This window comes from Schistocerca serialis, chromosome 3 (genome assembly GCF_023864345.2).
Source record: "Schistocerca serialis cubense isolate TAMUIC-IGC-003099 chromosome 3, iqSchSeri2.2, whole genome shotgun sequence".
Lineage (NCBI taxonomy): Eukaryota > Metazoa > Arthropoda > Insecta > Orthoptera > Acrididae > Schistocerca > Schistocerca serialis.
In genome coordinates this window covers 389,660,215-389,675,862 of record NC_064640.1, presented here as the reverse complement: position 1 = coordinate 389,675,862, position 15,648 = coordinate 389,660,215, and the positions used below count along the sequence as shown (strand labels likewise).

Sequence of the window (15,648 nt, the reverse complement as noted above, 5' to 3'; positions counted from 1 at the left end):
TGCATTTGTCAGAGCCACTTATGAGGAGGCATATATCCCACATTTTTGTCCGTTGGGCCACTCAGAAGTGGCAGTTAAATAAGAGAAACATTGCAAAGAATCTAAACCTGAAGTTACATTTAAAACATAGTATAACTGCAAGGAAGAAACATTCTTTCAATGACAAGGCCATTATAGATGGAGGATTAGCTTGGGTAAGGAAAGGAAATTGGTTATGTCAATGTAAAGTAAACCATCCTAACACCTGCTTTAAGTGATTTAGGGAAATCATAAAAATCAAAATTTGGTTAGTTGTGCTGCTTCCAGAATTCAAGTCCAATATCTTACCACTGCACCACCTTGTTTGGTACTATTAATGTAGCCACATGATAATGTTTTCTAGTAACTTTCTATTTTATATGTACAGTATGGTCAACTCAAGAAGACAGTTTATTACATGTAGCATGCACAGATTTATGCAATATAAAACCAATGGAAGAGAAAATGGACAAGATGGACAACATTAATAAAAACGACAGCATCATTTTTCCTTGTTTTTCTTCTCAATTCAGTATTGATACTGCACAATCACAACTTCATTCCTGAAATATACTGCGGTAAATTTATTATTGTGGCAAGATATCAGTATCACCATTTTCTGAGTACAAAGAGCAAACACTGTTATAGAGTGATTCATTTTTGATCTGGATGTTTTGCTAACATAGAAACTTTCACAACATCAATCCTTGTTGTTTTAAATTTCAAAAGGAACCATTTTTTGTAGATTAATACAATTTGAACACAATTTAAGTGAAGAAAAATATAAAGAAAGTATGTGTAAGTATTTTTGTTTATTACAAATAGTTATGAACAAATGTGCCTGAAATTTAAAATGAATACTAAATCTTAATTGGGTTACTAAATAAAATAGTAGGCAAATACATTGGAGAAAATCATAGATATGACTCTTTCATAAAATAGGGAAAAGGCATCTGCTCACCTACAGCAGATCGAGGTATGGAGCACAGTAACATATACCAGAAAATGGCATTCACACTATGTTTTGAGCACTAGCTCTTTTTCCATCAACAATGCACACATTCACTTAACAACCACACAGACACTTGGTGTGACCACAGGGTGTCTGTGTTGTTGTGTGCATGAATGCATGTACTATTGCTGGAGAAAGAGCTAGCACTCAAAAGCTGGTGTGAATGTTGTTTTCTGTTACGCATTACTGTGCTCCGCTCATTGATTCACTATAAATGAGTGACTGCCTTTTTCTTATTTTATTTACTGCTCCACCCAGGAATTTACATTATTGTTACAGGAACAGCTTCGAATTTCATTTCAAACTCCTCTCTTTCTGTAAACCTTGTAATAACAAACTTTTTCATTGGTGGCACTGCCACCTCATGAATCTTTATTTATCTGTTAGATGTTTAAGGAGGAAAACTTGGCATATACACAAAATGGCTTCAAAGCCTGCAACTGATTTTTGCTGGAGACAACTGCACACTTTCAGATGAACAAGATGAACAGTTTCATCCACATCCTCATTCCATCAACATCCACATCCATATCCATAATCTCCTCCTCCTTCTCCCCCATCTCCCCCTTTTTCCATTCAATACATATGGACTCTGGCCCAGTCTTTTCTTCAGTAAACTCAGGAATAACGCAAATGCAGTTTACTGTTGGATACACAGTCATTATGTATTTCAGATCCAAATTTTCTAGGTGCTTCTTGACATGTTCAGCTTTGTGTAACTCAGCTTGTTAGAATCAACTTGCTGAATTGATAGTAGCAGGGCTACATGGGGTTATTTCAGTTCGAGTTGAGGTGGATGCTCATTCACCTTTTACTTTATTACTCCGGCTCTTTCAGTCTATATTTTCCCCCATGAATGGTATGCCACTATAATAAATCCTTACTGTATCAATGGTTTATTTTCATAAATTTTCTTTCACATAGTATTATGCAGACATTGGGGGACAATGACTGCTCAAATTTGTGAAATTCTGTAAGTCACACGTGTCTTCTAGGTGGTTCTAAAGAACAATCATTTCAAAGCAAATATCTAAATCTAAGAAGCAGAGGCAGCCAGATAATCTCAAAGATCTCCTGGCTAAAATGAATTTGTCACAAGACATGGAGTCGCACATTTCTTCTCAGGAACCTGCAGCTATGTACTCCAGACCTCTCATTAAGAACTGTCAAATCAATATTGAAGGTATAAGTACATCAAAATATCAAGTCTTACAGAAGATATTATCAAAATATAACTTCAATGTCGTTGCTGTTCAGGAAATGCATGCTGAAAATGAAGATCAAATGAACCAGAGAGGAAAAATTCCTGGCTTTTATTTTCTAGGAGCAATGTACCTTCATGCTTATGGAGTGGCAACATATGTACAATTGTCAGTCAAGAATGCACATCTATGCTCTGTATCTGATGTCAATGACATCTATGAAGTTACGATAAAATTTGGGGAATTAACAGTAATTAATGTATACAAAACCTCCAGCTATGTCCTGGCCTCCACAGGTCATCCCAGTATTACAGAACCCTTCCATGTATCTCAGAGATTTTAGAGTGCCATACTCAGTGGAAGTATAAGGAAGAAAAGGATGAAAATGGTCACACTGTTGTAAACTGGCAGAAAAAAAAGCTTATATTTGGTGTCTGATGCAGAAGATAAAGGAACACTTGTATCAGCAGCTTGAAGACAGGAGTATAATCTCGATCTATGCTTTGTAACAACTAATGCGAATAAATTACCTCTCCAAAGTTCATGATTCATATTACAAAATTTCCCACACAGCCAACATGGTCCAATCTTGACTGAAGTATGGACAAGTATTCCACCCCATCATTCTTTCCACAACCTAGATGGAACTTTAGAAAACCAAAGAGGGATATATTTGCTAAAAATATGGACAAATGTCTTGGTTTGATTCCCCAAAAGCAAAAAACTGAGATGCTTGATGGAGCTATGATAAGTGCAACAACGAAGGCAATCCCTAGATGCTAACAGGAGCAATATATTTCATGATGGAATGATGAAACTAATGAGAAACAATAGATGAACTTCTAAAAAGTGGTGACCCAGAAATAGTGGATAACATACTTCATACCCTTGATACAGCCAGATGTACTAGGTGGTGAGAGACAGCTGTTGTCACTCAGTTTTCAAACGTCAAGTAGACAAGCATAGTCATTAGTAATGAAGTTGGGTGGAAACAAAATTGAAGTAAGGGACAACACTCATATCAGCTAATAGGATTGCATCATACTTACTGTCCACATCATGAGTACCAAGGGATAAAGCTCATACAAGATATATTAGATGCAAACTTACTTTGCTCTCAAGAGGAACACTAATGAGCAATCTGAATTCTCAAGAACTTCATCTGAATCTGAAATTTCTGCTGCTTTTAAAACATTAACACATGAAAAGGCAGTGGGAAATGATGGGGAATTCATCCAGAATTTCTTCTGCGTATAGGGAACTATGTGAAAAGGTGGCTGGATTTAACTAGCCTCAGGCAATTTGTACTAGAATTGCATCCAAACATGCCATGGAAGATGTGCAGACACTCTCCACAAGTGGGGCAAATCTTCATTACCATCGTGTTACTATGGTGCAGAACAACAGACAGTTGCTCATGTTGCATCAAATATGTCCCACATGTACCTCAAAGAGTCCTTTTGAAGATTTCCTGATGGCAACGAGTGCTGTGATACAATACATAAAAGACTTGATATCTGTAGGTAGCTGTTGTCATTTGTGTTACTTTATGCTGGAGAGCCGTGTTTAAATGCTGACATGTAACAGTTTTGTAATCTTTGTATGTGTATTCCAATATGATAAATAATTAATGTGAAAATCACTAATACTTCATTAACAGTTGATGTTGTCAAGCCTATTCTGGTAAATGACAGTTAATAAATGGATGAGTGTTTTGTTGTCTGGTTAATACCTGTAACTTTTTCAATTCACAAGATACTGAAGCAACTATTTTGTAAAAAGTGAAACAAAAGACTTCTAATGCCATTCTGTTCCACCTACACACACACTCTCTCTGTTATTAGTGTTTGCACTGAAATATATTGCACAGCTAGAAACATGTGAGGAAGCACAGTATGGGCAGTTCATGTCCCGTTATTTGATATTCATCAAGGTAATGGAAGTGAAACTCAGCTGTACCAGCAGTCTTTGCCCTCAATTTCAGTTTTACACTTGGCTGCCTCCTTTTACAGGCAAGTATGGTGGCACTGTTTTACAACATGGGCCTGTATACGGGACAGCAGTTCAAATCCCTGTCCAGCCATCACAGCTCAGTTCCAAGTCCAGCCATCCAGATTTAGGTTTTCTGTGATTTTTGTAAATCATTTCAGGTGAATGCCAGGATGGTCTCCTTGAAAGAGCATGGACAAATTCCATCATATCTTTCTACAATATGAGCTCATGCTCCATCTCTAATGACCTCACTGTCACCCCTAATATTCCTTCCACCATTTTTTGGCTATTTTTGTAAAACATTTCACTCAAACATTAACAACCATAATATCAGCACATTTCTTTTGAGATGGCAAGACAATATGACACTCTGAATACATTAGAAAAACTAAATTGAAAGCACCAAAATCTACACGACTTCTGGACAACTCTGTCAAAATAGCTTCATTGTGAGTTTAGTCCTACACATTTTGTCCTACCAATAATTCTTGGAATATCAACCACAATATTATGCGAGAAATGAAGATATTAATTTGTGATGTTTCAGAACGTTTAATGGTAATGTAACATTTCTGTGAGCCTCAGTAAAGTAGTCCTAATTCAATGAAATTACAGTTGATGGTAGAATTCATGTGTTTTATCAATATAATTTAAAAACACTTACTTTTAATACAGACATACTATGAATACTTACTTAGTTTGTAAATGTTTGTAAATATCTTCTTGGGAGACACTGCGGTTTCGATGTATTGAGAATCCACTTTAAAAAAAAAGGAAAAAAATATATATATATAGTTAATGAATATATAAAGAGTGTAATAAATCTATTATTCACTATCTGTTTTTAAAAAAAGACATGATACTTACATAATGTTTTTCCTTTGGACTTTAGGACAATTAGATAATTTTGACAAAGTATTCAGCACTTGGTAAAAGTCAGTGAGGTCGAATAACTGGGACGGCTCAAATAAATCGTTTTCCTTCAAACCAAAACAGTCCTGACAAGTCTGCAGGAAAGTTTTAATGTTTCGAAGGCACAAAAACTGAAACACATAGGCAATAGAATTGTTTTACAAAAAAAATTCTGAAATAGGCCAGAGTACAAATCAGGACATGTTGTACACAGTTTTACATAGAGGTCATAAATCATTTTTTAAATTAAACACTGGGTGATTCCATGTGAAACTGACACTGAGATTTTTTAAATTTTTATTTTTAATTAAACCTGTCATCGGTTTCTGAATCTATGAAAGTTAAAATTTACTGACATGCAAAAATTATCAAAATTGTGAAATTATTTGAGGAAGTATAGTCAAACAAAGTCGACACTTCTGTAGATCAGGATGGAAGACAAAAAGTTTGCTTTTTCTATTGGTAGCTATTTAAGTTGCACCCATTGATATTGTTTCAGTTGTTAAGTTTCAAGAGCAGAATCTTATCTTTCGGACAAACTTCAGTTTTTAAAGAAAGATATCAAGTACATAGCTAATTTACAAAAAAGAGCTATGCATTTAGTGTCTTACCATGACAAAAAAACATGGAAAAGTTTACTCCATAATTCTACAAATATAGCAATTCTACTGATTTTTGGTTAGGAGTGAGAAACCCCAATAAAAACATCTAGTGACCCTTGAAGGAAGGTTTAATATGTAAATGGCCATGTATAAATATTGAATGTAACTGTGTCCCACCCATGACATTTTTTTGGGTTGTTATTGAAATCTAAGCCATTTAATACTTCTTCTCATTTTTTAAAAATTTGATATAATAAGTGCCTTAATCGTTTACACTAACATTGACATATTATTTATTAAGAAAATAGGGAAAACAATGTCAGCAGAGCAAATGAGAAAATTTCAAGAAAAATTGCACAAAGATGCCAGAAAATACAACACCCATAAAGAAAAAGAAAGAACAGAATGGAAAAAAATGGGGAAACACGAAAATAAAGGCATCTTCCGGTGGAAAATGTTTAACTGAATATCAATAAGAAAGAAAACCAAAGTACAGGCTCAAACTAAAACTCTGAAACACATATGCAATGAAGATGAGTTTGGAACCTGTGCTTCCCAGGCAGGATCAAACAAACCTCTTCCGTCTTTTCACTAAGCTGTAGCTCAGATAAAGAAAGTGCTTTGTTCTAGCTCCTCAAAAAAGTCAACAGTCATAAAAACAAGCTTATATTGGAAAACTTGCCTGAATACGTAGCAAGCAGATTTTCTTAGGACACAAGAAAACTTCATGTTGTAAACTTACAGATGATCATCTGCTCAAAATACAAAACTTAGCACTGCTAAAATCAGCAGCCAGTTATCTTGTATGAAGGACGTCAAGTCCAATGTACACACAGCAACTGCGAAAAAGCGTTAGCGTGCAGAAACATTACCTGAATATGACAGTAAAGGAAGATATTTTCTCTCCTTTTTAAGCAAGAATATCAAGATACTCAAACCAAGTTTTGAAACTTACACTCAGAGTACACTCTCTCATCTATATAGATTCTGAGATGAGTGATGAACAACATATTTTGAAGACCTGAAGATATATAATTTCTAGGAAGTTGTAGGGTGAGAGACAGCTGTTGAAAATGTCACACAAAGAACATTTATTTTGTTCGAATTTCAAACTGAAAGAAAAAATTCAGCCAAATACAGATATGCTGTAACTGCACAGAGGGCTCTTGCAGAAAACTGAGAAATACAGATGAAGTGTATGAGATCTGAAGTGAGCTCGGTGATGGCATTCGAAGTTGATGAGAAGGACGTAGCCTACATCAAGTTTGATCATATTCCTGCTGTTCTCTCAAATCTGTATAGTTTTTTAAGTGATGGATTTTTAAAATTAAAATAATTAGATAATCAGGACTAGAAAGTAATATTGTAACAAAGTTTATCTTATTTACAGGCAACAATACTTTCCTACAAGGTTATTTAAATAGGAAGTGAGGTTTAAATGTGTTAATTACTGATTCATCTATAAATTAATATATTAAAATTCATTTTAACTTACAGAAACAGTATATATTTTGCATGAGTCCCACTGATGACAGCTCCCTGTCCCATCCAAGACGGTCTTAGATTGGAATATTTATAATTAAATATTAATAATGTTAGATTTATTGATATGTCATCATGTAGAAATGGTTATACTAGTGTGAATTCAATGTTTTGCAAAGAAAATAAGTGCTTTACTCTCAGAGTTCCTGTAAAATGTTGGTTGGCAGTCAATGCAATGACCATTTGCTGTCCCATCCATGCAAGGTTTTAAAGATAATCAGTAAATCACTTTGTAAGCATCTGATATTCAGATTTCAAGGGGAAGTAAAACTACTATTCATATAATCATCAATCAACCTTTAATTTATTTCTATTTATACTTTTTGTTGTATTAGCTTTTGACTGTCAAAAACATAGAGCAACTGCCGCACTCATGACAATGAATGGAAACGTGCCCCCCCCCCCCCCCTGCCCGTTTAGCAAACTATGAGACACAGATAAGATATGTCTGCATATTCTTTAGTACTGGCGCAGCTTATATGCAAGATACATAATTGGCAAATGATGAAGAGAGAGCAAACAAAAACTTACACAGAAAGAAAAGGGGTAAAACAGCTATTATCAATGTATAGCGTTAAAATGGTTAACACATACGAGTCGGATGACAATTCTTCATGGAGCTCACCTTTTTTACAGTTATACAGAAACATTCCAAAGGTCAAACATACTAACACTTTAACTATTCTTGTGCATTTGAGTGTAAATATTTTCACATATCTGACATTCGGAAATGACTGTCAGTGGAAATTGATAGAGTAAATGTTACTACACAAAACATGGATAAAATTGTACACCACACCTGGCATCAATACATACATCACTACAGAGCATAACCTAACTATATAAAAATTTCTGTTTGAAAAAAAAAATCATCCATCACCTTTTTGTGAAAAGTATTCCACTTAATAAATGATGACTTCCATGTTGCATTGTAGTATGTGGCCTTATGACCTGTCTATGCTTCATGATTTGGCAGCTTTCAAAAGAAGTTACCAAGTAACAAGGTCTGCTACAAATTTAGGCAAAATAAATAATTTAGGAATGAAGGTAACAACTCACCAAATAGTTGAGTCATTCGGTGGTTGACAGCCATATAAAAAATAATAAAAGACAGAAAAAATCCCCTCCCACACACACACACACACACACGTATGGTTACACTGTGCTGGCTTACTGCACAATTCTGCAGGTAGAATGGGGTGATGGGTTGTGGGGAGCAGTGTGGACCAGGGGGAAGGTGGGAACTGAAGGGAGAGTTGAGGGATGGAGCCAGTGTACAGGATAAGAATGCAGGAGGGAGAGGCACCAGGAATGTGGTACACAAGTACTGGCACTGGTGAGTTTGTGCAGTGCACAATGATATTCTGTCACCTCCTGACATTGTGCACTACACAAACTCACTGGTGTCGGTGCCCATGCTTTGCATTCCTATCCTGCGGACTTGCTGCCTTTCCCTCCCACATTCCTACTTTGTGCACCAGTTGTCGCCATCCTATCTACGGCCTACCTACAGAACTGCAGTCCTCACTGTGTGTTTGTGTGTATTTTTGTTTTGGAAGGGGTGGGGGTGGGGGTGGGGGGGGGGGGGGGGTGCAGGGAGCGGAGTGCAGTGTGCTCCATCCTGACTACCTTGAAAAAGGATTCATTCGTAAGCTGATGAAATTTTTCAACTTGTTTATGCACCTGTCGATGACTCAGTACCTCTACCATTTGATGAACTATTACCTTTATTCCTAAATTATTTACATTCTACCAGAACATTCAATACCATATCTATCAGCACTCTAGGTAGTCTGTAAGGGAGCCGAAAATAGAGAGTTCTAAACTTTTGGAGGAAATCCTGAAAATCTAACAAACAGGGTTTTATGTACATTTACTTTGATAGCAGTTTTGTTTCTGACCAGACTAACAAATTCACACATGAACCAGTCACCTGTAGGCCTTCTCGACAATGACACAAGATCAGCAATACTAGCCAGAACATCTGTGATGACTCACTGCACTACAACGGATATGTTTCTGTTCTGCCCTATACTAAAAAGCACATTTAATTTAAACAAGATGAGATAAAAATAAGAGAGAACATAAGTGTGACAAGATCATATTCTACACTGCCTCCAGTCCCATCCTCTCATGCTAGACCTACCACATCATGCACTGTTCTTTAGAGAGAACATAAGTGTGACAAGATCATATTCTACACTGCCTTCAGTCCCATTCTCTCATGCTAGACCTACCACATCATGCACTGTTCTTTGAGTGACAAACCAGAAATATGCAGTGCAGACAGTGATGTTTATATACAGGGTATCCAGAAAAGGACTCCCTGATTTCAAAATTTAATATCTCGAAAACAAAGATCGATAAGAGGAATGCAGTAAACGGTATGTTTATTGTGAAAGCTGTAAGAAGTTTGTACAGCAGTTTGAAATAATAGTTACAAAAGTTGCTAACAGATGGCGCTGTAATCGCCATACGTAAGGCCTAGTATAAATAGTGATCCGAAGCCCGGATTGATCAGTTCCACTACTGAAACATGAAAGGAGGTTAGTGTACCGAAGGAAGAGATTAAAATCATGTACTCCAACGTGTTTTTCTGGTGCTACAGTACCACAGGTTAGAAGGGAGTCCTACGGCAACAAGGCGAAGTTTTCAAGCACGATTTAATGTTCCAAAAGGACCCGATGCGAAAACCATTCGTACGCCCTTCGCAAAATTTCAACGAACAGGCAGCGTAACTGATGGTCTAGTGGGGCATGTTGGCCGCAAGCAAACTGCAGTTACGCCTGAAAATATTGCCACAGTTTCTGTAATTATTCAGCGAAATCCAATGTCATCCGTCCGCAGAATTGCATCTGAGACTGGTTTGAAGCGTTCTAACATGCAGAAAATACTGAGAAAGAGCCTACACATGTTTCCATTCAAAATTCACACACACCAGGCCATACCCGTACCAGCTGTGCAACAAAGGGTTGCCTTTGCTAATCAGATGCTCACAATGATTGATAGTGAAGGATCTGATGTTGGCTGCATCTGGTTTACAGATGAAGCACACTTCCACCTGAATAGATACGTGAATAAGCAGAACTGGCGATTTTGGGGTTCTGAAAAGCCATATTGGTGTGAAGCGAAACCCCTGTATTCTCCTAAAGTTACTGTGCGGGCTGCAGTATGCAGCAGAGGCATTATTGGCCCTTTTTTCATTCGAGAAACGGTCACTGGTGCACGTTATGTTGCAATTTTGGAACAATTTGTCGCCACACAGCAAGGGTTAGAAGATCGACCAGGTACTGAATGGTTTATGCAAGATGGAGCCCGACCACATTGGACTGAACAAGTGTTTCGCTTTCTTGAGGAATACTTCGGGAATCGACTCATTGCTTTGGAATATCCCAAATTTACTGGTGCAGGCATGGATTGACCTCCATATTCACCGGATTTGACTCCCTGTGACTTTTTTTTGTGGGGCACAGTGAAAGACATGGTCTACCCGAAGCATCCCGCCACGCTGGACGAGCTTGAATCGGCCATCTCTGTGGGATGTGAATCCATTTCGGTTGAGACACTACGAAATGTGATGGCGAATTTCATTCTTCATTTGCACCACCTCTGTAGTGCCAATGGTGAACATTTTCAAAAAATTGTGATGTGATTGTTTGCAAAGATTGTTTTCATATGATTATTTCACTTATGTATGCTGACATGAGCTGTACAGCGTACAGCACCATCTGTTAGCAGCTTTTGTAACTATTATTTCAAACTGCTGTATAAACTTCTTACAGCTTTCACAATAAACATTCCGTTTACTGCATTCCTCTATCGATCTTTGTTTTCGAGATATTTAATTTTGAAATCGGGGAGCCCTTTTCTGGACACCCTGTAGCAGCCCCACCTAACAGTGTAACAATGACATAAGAATGATGAGCTGTTGCATCCCCCATAAATGCCAGTTTTGCTGCTAGCCACATGAGAGTTGCCACAATCAGTACTGCCATCCCAAGCACCAAGTCTTCCTCCACAGATCACATGCCTGCCGATTATCATGGAATTATTCTTCTGCTGGGCAAGTGTAAAGGACATCATGCAGCTCAGCAGAGCCAGTACACATTGGGAGTCGCTCCGGATCAAGTGCCGGCAAATTCTGCTGGTCCCTCAACCAGAGCTCATTTCGTTCCAGCATAGTTGTTCACTCCAAGCCCCGTCCAAGTCTTCACTCTGTGTCTTGTCTGGGTTCTCCACACCAGCTGTTGATGCCTTTGCTCCAAGCCATGTCCGAGTCTTTCCTCCACATCCTGTTCGAGTTTCGCCGTGCTGAGCCCAACGTCGACTGCACCTCAGGCCCATCAGTGTGCAACTCACCACTGCTCCCAGATTACATCGTTTGCTTCTGCAGCCCCTCCTACAGAGCTCATCTCTCCACATTGCCCACACCAGCCACGCTACCTCCAAATATCTACGAGCTTTCGCCTCGCCAGGACCTCTCTCCTGGACTGATCCTAAGTTGTATCGCTCTCTACCAGTATGGCTGCACTGAAGTCATCCTGTGCAGCATCAGTGACTCTTGGTGGACTGGGACCAAGTAATGGTCATTCAAGTCTGAGTGACTATTTTTGCTCTAGTCCATTTTTGAGTGTAAATAAAGTTCATTTTTCTTGCTACTTGGGGCAAATTAATTGGCATGGCACTCTCAACCATGACACAAAAAGATCGGAAAAATATTTTTCATTTGTAGTAGTATTCATCAGTACCAAAGAACAGATTATAGTGTTAAACACATCAGTTCAGTACATAAAATAGCAGGTACACACAATATTTCAGAAGGAAGTGTGCAGGAAGTAATTTAATCCTTTATTCTATCTGGAAAGGATTAATATTTATATGGTAAACTATTCTGAGAGATTTATACTTTACAGAGCTGTGACAACTCAATTGTCCTGAGGCAGCACAGTATGATGCCCTATTGTCAACTGTCTGCTGGGAGTGTCACCATTGTCAGTGATTATATTCTGTACACCAATGTCATTCATTCCAGAGGAGAGGAATAATGTCATCAATACGCACTAATCAATAAAGAATTAGAGTAACCAAGTAAATATTAGCAAAAAGTAAGAGCAAAACTAAAAGGCTGTTATCTCACATATGAAATGAATATGAAATTATGGCTATCTTGTTTCTTAGTTTTCTTTTCCTTTTCAAATCTTAGGTCTCCTATATGTTGAACTTAGCCTAATCAAGGCGTCTTCTCTGCCAGCGGACATACAGAGAAACCTGCGCAACACAGAAGCCCTACCACCTCGGCTGTATGGATTACCCAAGATCCATAAGAACAATGTTCCACTGAGACCGATCGTTAGCGCTCCTGGCTCACCAACATATAAACTGGCAAAACACTTGGCCTCTCTGCTCCAGCCACACGTGGGGAAGACCAACACATACATTAAGGACTCAGGACATTTCATTGAGAAGCTGAAGGAACTGAAACTTGCACCAAACGACATACTGGTCAGCTTTGATGTTGTTTCGTTATTTACGAAAGTGCCACTCAGTGACGCTCTGGAGCACATAGGTTCCATGTTCCCGCAAGACATCAAAAAGCTCTTCCATGCATGTCTCACCACAAGCTATTTCACGTGGAATGGTGATTTCTACGAACAGCTGGAAGGCATCGCCATGGGTAGTCCTCTCAGTCCGGTGGTGGCCAACTTCTTCATGGAACAATTCGAAGCACAGGCACTGGACTCGGCGACTTGCAAACCTAAGGTGTGGTACAGGTACGTCGATGATACTTTCGTGGTGTGGAGCCATGGTGAAGAACAGCTCGGTGACTTCCTAAGGCACTTGAACAGCCTCCATGCTAACATAACATTTACCATGGAAGTAGAAAAAGACAAGAAACTGTCATTTCTAGATGTGCTGGTCACAAGGGACGGCGAAAACCTGGGACACAGCGTGTATTGAAAACCGACACACACAGACCGATACCTGCACAAACTGTCAAACCACCACCCAAGCCAGAAAAGAGGCAAGATTAGTACGCTCGTAACGAGAGCAGGACGAATATGTGAGCCGCAACACCTCAAACGAGAAATGCAACACCTGGAAACTGTTCTGAGGAGCAATGGGTACTCCACAAATTACATTGCAAGTGTAACAGAGCCAAACACTCGGCGAAGTAAGGAACCAGAAAAAGAAATGTCGGGTACGGCCTTTCTGCCATACATTCCCAGAGTGACGGACAGAATCGGCCGTATATTGCGCAGACATGGCGTAAAGACGATTTTCAAACCGACAAGGAAGATCAAAGAATGTCTTAGATCGGCGAAGGAGAAAAGAGACCCACTTGCAATGTCGGGAATATACCGTATACCATGCACATGCGGAAAAGTTTATGTCGGAATGACTGGACGATCCATTAACACCAGGATCAAAGAGCATAAGCGACATTGCAGGTTGGGGCAGGTGGAGAAATCGGCCGTGGCAGAGCACGCACTGAATGAGACCGACCACGTAATAAAATTCGCCGACACGGAAGTTCTGGCTGTAGAGAAGCACTATCACACGCGCTTGTTTAGAGAAGCTGTAGAAATACAAAAACACGCGAACAGTTTCAACAAGAAAGAGGAAAGCCTTAAGGTAAACGGATCCTGGCTTCCCGTACTGCAGCGGACGACCGACGCAGGCAGCAAGAGGAGAACCGCACCGGAAATGACCGCGGAGAAGCCCTCGGACGTTGGCGCGCTAGGTACATATTAGTCTGCGGCCGCGAGCTCGGCTCCAGTTCACCACCAGCAATGGAAGGTGAAGCTTTGACAATGCCAGCCACTCGTGCTGGCGAAACGTCAGAAAAATCATTAGATGAACGTCGGCCGAAGAACCCGAGACAGAAGCCAATAGGCAGTTTGTCAACAAGTGGCCACGAAAGCATTAACAATTTTGTAAGGCGTACCGTATTACCCTCCTGAGCCCACCGATTCAATATTCTGCTAACAGTCATTGGATCTCGACCAACACGAACAGCAATGTCGCGATACGATAAACCGCAATCGCGATAGGCTACAATCCGGCTTTTATCAAAGTCGGAAACGTGACGGTACGCATTTCTCCTACTTACACGAGGCATCACAACAACGTTTCACCGGGCAACGCCGGTCAACTGCTGTTTGTGTATGAGAAATCGGTTGGAAACTTTCCTCATGTCAGCACGTTGCAGGTGTCGCCACCGGCGTCAACTTGTCTGAATGCTCTGAAAAGGCAATCATTTGCATTTCACAGCATCTTCTTCCTGTCGGTTAAATTTCGCGTCTGTAGCACGTCATCTTCGTGGTGTGGCAATTTTAATGGCCAGTAGTGTACTTAGTAACTCGCCCACTAAGACGCCACGGTCAAGTGATGATGAAGTTTGGTTTGTGGAACGCTCAACTGCGCGGTCATCAGCGCCCGTACAAGGTCCCAATTTTTTCACAGTCTGATCGAGTCACTGTCACGAATGAAGATGGCGAAATGATGAGAACACAAACACCCTGTCTCCGGGCAGAGAAAAACCCCAACCCGGCCGGGAATCGAACCCGGGACCCCGTGATCCAGAGGCAGCAACGCTAGCCACAAGACAACGATCTGTGGACCCACGGCCAAGTGATTCACATTCTACCTACAATATGCCGTCACCACATCTATTGTCCACTAAATGAACTAGAGCTGTCGGGCTATTTATAACAGTGTGGAATTCCGGCATACGGGCACAGAGCTACACTCCTGGAAATGGAAAAAAGAACACATTGACACCGGTGTGTCAGACCCACCATACTTGCTCCGGACACTGCGAGAGGGCTGTACAAGCAATGATCACACGCACGGCACAGCGGACACACCAGGAACCACGGTGTTGGCCGTCGAATGGCGCTAGCTGCGCAGCATTTGTGCACCGCCGCCGTCAGTGTCAGCCAGTTTGCCGTGGCATACGGAGCTCCATCGCAGTCTTTAACACTGGTAGCATGCCGCGACAGCGTGGACGTGAACCGTATGTGCAGTTGACGGACTTTGAGCGAGGGCGTATAGTGGGCATGCGGGAGGCCGGGTGGACGTACCGCCGAATTGCTCAACACGTGGGGCGTGAGGTGTCCACAGTACATCGATGTTGTCGCCAGTGGTCGGTGGAAGGTGCACGTGCCCGTCGACCTGGGACCAGACTGCAGCGATGCACGGATGCACGCCAAGACCGTAGGATCCTACGCAGTGCCGTAGGGGACCGCACCGCCACTTCCCAGCAAATTAGGGACACTGTTGCTCCTGGGGTATCGGCGAGGACCATTCGCAACCGTCTCCATGAAGCTGGGCTACGGTCCCGCACACCGTTAGGCCGTCTTCCGCT

General features: G+C 40.4%; 1 protein-coding gene across 2 annotated transcripts in view; it reads right to left on the bottom strand.

Moving 5' to 3' along the window:
• The window catches only part of LOC126470229 (protein vav), a 170,817-nt gene that overhangs the window by 134,725 nt on the left and 20,444 nt on the right, over nt 1–15,648 (bottom strand). For both annotated transcript variants that reach the window (XM_050097920.1, XM_050097921.1), the window contains exons 2-3: nt 5,092–5,267; nt 4,919–4,984 (exon numbers count right to left, since the gene is read on the bottom strand). In XM_050097920.1, the coding sequence (XP_049953877.1) occupies nt 4,919–4,984; nt 5,092–5,267 (242 nt within the window). The remainder of the gene's footprint in view (nt 1–4,918; nt 4,985–5,091; nt 5,268–15,648) is intronic.